Consider the following 6,000-nt stretch of genomic DNA (forward strand, 5'->3'; position numbering starts at 1 on the left):
TTCAATAATTATTATAGTTATCCAAATAAGATATAATATAATATATATATATATATATATATATATATATATATATATATATATATATATATATATATATATATATATAATAGAGTCTTATGAACATAAAATTAACATCCTAATATATGCTTCAACATCATTTCTATTTTGTTTTTGATTAATAGAGACATTTATTTGCTCACAATATTAAGGTAATCATTGCAAACAATAAGACAAACAAACAAACAAACAGAGATAAACAAACAAAGATAGAAGGGTAAGCTAATTTACTAAAAGAGCATACATATAACACTTATACAAATTTATATCAACCAATCCTAAGGCATTCATTTTATACTTGACCATCCAGATACATGCATTGATATCAGACTCTAACAATTTATTTACTTGAGGTGACCTCTATTACTCTGTAGAGCTATTGCCATTTGATTTCATCCTATCACATATAAGGTTAGTTTGTTAATGTTTTAGGCCAAGATAAAACCCTTAAACTAAGACCTTTTGTTTCTCTCACCACATACCTCACTCTTCTCTACTTGAGATTGGATTGTTATTAGAGCATTAAGCTAACTTCAAATACGAAATCCTTACATTAATACATACACTATTGAAACCATTACAAGAAACTTCCTTTCGAAATTCCTTTCAAAACATTCACCATTCATAATCAAAGTCATGCTATAACCCATGAAACCAAAAAATTTCATAATAAACATACATTAAACTTATAGCAAAACACTTCAATCAAACAAAAGATTAAAAAATCAAAAAAATCTACATTAGTGCTCAAATTGACACTCAATGCAAAACCTCTCCCGAAATAGAGCGCTTAAGAACATATTCTAAAGAGTTTTCTAAGATGATTTTAATTAGAATTGGAGTTTTGCATTAAAGGTTTCGATATAGTGGATATAAGAAGTTATGTGAATGAGATTGTAATTCTAAAATTAGAAAACAACATTAAAAACACATAATGAATAGTCTAATCATGTCTAATGTGTGTTGGACACTAAGTACTTTTGGTTGCCTTTTTATAACTTTATTATACTTTTATATTTTAAACTTTGATATAAAGAAAGATCAGAGAGTTAAATGAAAAACAACATTTTTTAATTTAAGCAATCATTACTTTTTTTTAAAATTAGTTCTCATTTCATCTATAATTGTGTTTTATGTTAATTTTCATTTTATTTTTGTGAACTACTTTTTCACTATTTCATTTGATAAGATGACTAATGTATTAACTTATTCAGAAATCATTTTTCTAGCAATCTTTTCTTCTTATACATTTTTGGTAACATTGTAACATGGTCAAGCTTTCCATTAATACAAATGACCTGGGACTGGAGAAAGATCTAGCCATGGAATTCCAGTGAAACAGGAAGGTTTAAAGGACCAACGTCTAGTCATTTTGGCAACCATGGTTCAAGTTGATTGGGAAGGGCTTTCAATGGATTTGGACGGATCTAAATTTTGGTGTCTTCTTTATTTGAAATTGTCAGTGGTCTTTAAAGATGACAAAGGTTAGTGGGAGGAGATGATGAGAATGTTACAGAGCAATAAATACATAGAGATGGAGAAAGGGATAAGAGGTTAAGGAGATGACATGTAAAAAGGTGGATTAAACACGTCAGTCAAATATCAATTCATCAAGACTTCACACCGGCACTTCACACCGGTTTAAGTTGAATTGATGAAAATGGTCTATTTATTACATATTTAAAAAAATCTAATTGAGACTACTTAATCTTTGTGACCAAATTAAGATTCCAATATAAATATGAGAAAGTTTTAACCTCTTTTAAAATATATTTACATTGTAATTTTATTTTTTATGTACGTGGATCATATTTCAATTACTTGCACTTTTCTTATGTTAATTTATCTTCACATCTTATTTTCATATACAATTTATGGAGTGCTTACTATAATTATTGTTATCTGTATATTTATATTATTATTAATTTGCGTAGAATCATTCTTATTTCATAATATAGCTTATAATTTTATTTTTTATATACATTATACTTTTATTTACTACCGTCATATTTCAATTACTTACCCTTTTTTGTTGTTGTTAATTTATCTTTACATCTTATTTTTCACATATAATGCACCGTACAAGAGTGTTTACTATCATTACCGTCATGTGCATATTTATTTATTATTATTATTTTAATATACATTATCATAAGATAACATAACTATTTAAATTTTTTACATGATTCAACTTTTTATTTATATAACATATCTATATATTATATATGATTATAATAAAACTATATTATTTTTCTAAAAGAAATAAAAAAAAAAAAGACCCCGCTATGCGAGGGTGAGAGACTAGTTGAAGTAGCGAAGAGTTTTTGAAAGGGAAATGGGGAATTTGGCGGGAATGGAAGGGAGTGAGAGTGAAGCGGTGTTTGATGCTCTCAATCTGAACCCACAACTCTTCTGTAACGAAGTTCTCAACAACGTGGACGATGTTCTCGATGAAGCTTTCGATTTTTTCTATCAGTAACACTCTTTTCCTTTTTTTTTCTATTACTTTTTTGAAATATAATTCTGGAAATTATGCAACGTGAGCTTCAATTGCAGGGACGCATCCACGAAGTTGAACATCGAAGGCACCCAAAAGTCCCAAGATCTGAAAAGGGTCTCTCTCTCTTTCTCTTATTGCGTTGGATACAAAAATTAGGGTAATGGATCTTATTGTGTTACTGTTGTGTTGTGAAAGGGTGTTGATTGCATTCGTCAGAGGGTTCAATCTGTTTTGGACAAACAGCTTGGTGCTTGGGAGAATTACATCATCCGTCACTGTTTTTCTCTCCCCCGAGGTTTTCGTTTGCCAAACACGGTATCTTCTGCTGCAATTACTGTTTTTAAGCATTCTTTTTTAACTCAAGTTAAGTATTAATTCATTTTTTATTTGCGCGTATTGGCCTTTATAACATTACTATTTCGTTGTTAATGTTATATATGATGCTCTGGGTATGGTGGATGTGTCCTTTGAAGTGCATACCAGAAAACCTGACATCTAAACCCTAAGTCATACGTAGAAAATATATGTGCTGGTTTATTGCTTCCTTAGTATAAATTTTCATTCTTGGTTGATTGTCTGACCATGATAGAATGTGTACTTCCAGGATGAATCAACTGAGAGTGGTCATGATCCAGGTGCTCCTTTTGATCCAGATATAGATGCTCAGTTAGATTCTTTGAGAGAAAAATTAACTGAGGTAATGAGAATGGTGATTGCTAAATTCTTTCTTTTTTCAGAATTGATTATTGTTGGATTTGTCTTGGTAATGATTATGCTGTCAGGTGGCGAAGGATTCTGAAATGCTTAATCAAGAAGTTCAACTATTAGAAAGAAAGTCTACTGTCAATGCTGGATATATCAATGAAGCAGTACAGTTATATGAGCAAAACTCTATGAATGAGTTGTTTCAGGGTAATTAAAGAGCTCCTTGTCTTTTTGCTCATATCTTGACCATCAGTATTCACAATTCAATCCCGCTGAACTATTTTTTTATAGCAAAATTATGCTTTCCATTTTAATCAAGCAGGTGATACTCCATTTCTAAACGGCATCTGTTTCAACACCTGCATATTGCTTTTGATTTGCAGTTAGTGAACTACAAGAACATTGAATTCTTAGGTCATGTACAATTCAGATAGAACGTGATTTAATTATTATGAAAATCCCTTTTACGGATCCTCAGAAACGGCATTTCCCATTATTTATTCTTTTTTCTTTTACAGTTGCATACCTTGGTCATTTTATTAAATGATGTACGTTCATGATCGTATTGGTCATTTTATTCTGATTTTTTTTATACGTCGTTTTTTATCTGATAGGAATTTGACAAAACAGTTGTAAGAAGGGTTACTTTAGTTCTTTGTACTTAAAAACCACACCAATTATTTAGGGGCACCATCATTGGTGCCTATGGATTGGGATGTTAAGGTCCTGCCAAATAATGCTAACAACATTTTCCGGTGTCCTATATTGTTCTCATATGATGGCAACAAAAATGCAATTTCTGGTTGAATTATTGTCAAACATAGTTGAATCATATTAAGCGTCTGAGTTGACAGATCTTTATACAAACCATTGATTGCTGCAGAGATTGTGACCACTGCCTCAGAACTTAGAATGAAGTTGGGAAAGCTAAACTCCAGCATGATTGAAGAGACTGACCAAATGAAAACAAAAAGGATCTATAGCACAGAAATGGATCTATCTGCTGTACATTCTGCTAAAGGTAGCCAAAATTTAATTCATTGTAGTGCAACATGCATCAACTTCTGCTAGTTAAACTCTATTATGTTCTTTAATTGATTATTCATGTTTCCAGGACTCTCAAATAAGAACTTAGACGACATTGAAGAATTTGTAGGTATCATGAAGAGTATGTGAACTTGTCATTTTCATCAATCTAGTTGGGCTGGACGCTGCGTGTTTTACCCACTATATAATTACTCCTGTATATGTGTCAATTTCAGAATCTTAAAATTACCTACAAATTTAATTGGACTGAATTTCCCGTAGTTATATACTATATATGTGTTGAAAATGTTAAGTGGTAACTAAATAAGTTTGAGAAGCCTAAATTATTATTGCTGTTTTCTTTAAAATGATATCACAAATATAACAGATTAATTTCTCTAAATACATTCACATTAACAGGGCATGCCCAAAGTTATATCTCTGGTCATCGAATGGTATCAATGTTAAAATAACATGATGATATGGACCATAATTTACAATACAGAATAAAATGTAGATTTGAAAATATATAACTAAATCAAAAAAAGAAAATATGCTGGTAAATATTTATGATAGAAACATCAAACACCCAAAGGAAAAACTGAAAATAATACCTTTATAGGCTTTGGATGATCCTTGTTGTGAGCGACAGTTTTCAAAATGTCAGGCATAAGACTAGTTTGCCCAGCCTGAATACAAGTAAACATTCTATCTTGCTTGAGTTTTTTATTCTTATGTGCATGTCTCACATGAAAAAAAATTATCTTTAGAACATAAAAATAAAATATGGACACAAAAGTACCAAGAAAAAGAAATTTATGACGTCAAAACCTGTTGGAAGCTTCACCTTTAATTATACCTTACTTTTAACAAATCATTTAATTACTCATTTTCTATTATGAAGCACAAATTTACCAAATTTCACGCCAAGATCAGGAATCGAGCCAAAATGACAACAATGTTGAAAGCACTTCTATTATAACCGAGAATTCAAATAATCAAGTAACATTGCTACAAAAATAGACATTCATAATCAGCAACTAGAAGCATCCCAAATAATTTTGAATCATACAGTAAAGTTGTTAATAGCAAGTGCATGAACATGTCATTCAATATGAAGCAGAAAAATAATCAATCCAGTAATGTAAGATAGAGAAACTTCCATATTGTAGACAGATAAATCATGGTATATGTTTGACTTGCCATCAGAAGTAATCTCTTCAACTAGTTCAATGACATTTGTTTGCACAATATTCTGAGAAGGCTGTTACCTAAGAAAATATGACAGTATCATCATCTAAAACAATTACCTTGCTTACAAAATGCAAATAGAAAAACATACAACAAACTCACTACTCTACCATTGTATTTAAAACATTCAAAAAACACATTCTTTGTTTTCGGAGTGATGGCTGAGTGAGCACCATTAATAATTAGGAGTAAATTTAAGATCAGTTCTGTCAAAATACTCCAGCATATTAATATAGTTTAATTCAACAACTGCAAGTAGGTAGAATATTAGAGCAAATTGGTCCAGAGTCAGTAGTTAGTTGTTCAGAAAATGCACAAACAACAGAAATTTACAAGGACCAATAATTAAAAGAATTGCAGCAAGTTAAACTTATCAAATTTTAGTGGGAAACTGGGAATGCATCTCATTGAAGAAAACATGAAAGTTTTCAGTCTATGCATCCTTATAATTGTTAATG

General features: G+C 30.5%; 1 protein-coding gene across 1 annotated transcript; it reads left to right on the forward strand.

The window, feature by feature from the left end:
- The first annotated feature begins 2,328 nt into the window (after positions 1-2,328).
- Positions 2,329-4,572, forward strand: LOC148206962 (protein MIS12 homolog). Its single transcript, XM_088115431.1, has 7 exons — positions 2,329-2,535; positions 2,617-2,674; positions 2,756-2,875; positions 3,165-3,257; positions 3,343-3,472; positions 4,149-4,286; positions 4,380-4,572. Exons 1-7 carry the CDS (start codon positions 2,396-2,398, stop codon positions 4,439-4,441), a joined length of 741 nt encoding a protein of 246 aa, XP_087971557.1. The 5' UTR covers positions 2,329-2,395; the 3' UTR covers positions 4,442-4,572.
- Positions 4,573-6,000: the final 1,428 nt, after the last annotated feature.

Source organism: Vigna umbellata, chromosome 1 (genome assembly GCF_029865625.1).
Source record: "Vigna umbellata cultivar VRB3 chromosome 1, Vumbellata_1.0, whole genome shotgun sequence".
NCBI lineage: Eukaryota > Viridiplantae > Streptophyta > Magnoliopsida > Fabales > Fabaceae > Vigna > Vigna umbellata.

What these genes read in the sequence shown, in the direction of transcription:
- LOC148206962 (XM_088115431.1), top strand. Translation starts at nt 2,396, where the DNA reads ATGGGGAATTTGGCGGGAATGGAAGGGAGTGAGAGTGAAGCGGTGTTT. An exon ending in TGAGAGAAAAATTAACTGAG is followed by an intron (nt 3,258 to 3,342) that starts GTAATGAGAATG and finishes TTATGCTGTCAG; the next exon opens with GTGGCGAAGGATTCTGAAAT. An exon ending in TATGAATGAGTTGTTTCAGG is followed by an intron (nt 3,473 to 4,148) that starts GTAATTAAAGAG and finishes TGATTGCTGCAG; the next exon opens with AGATTGTGACCACTGCCTCA.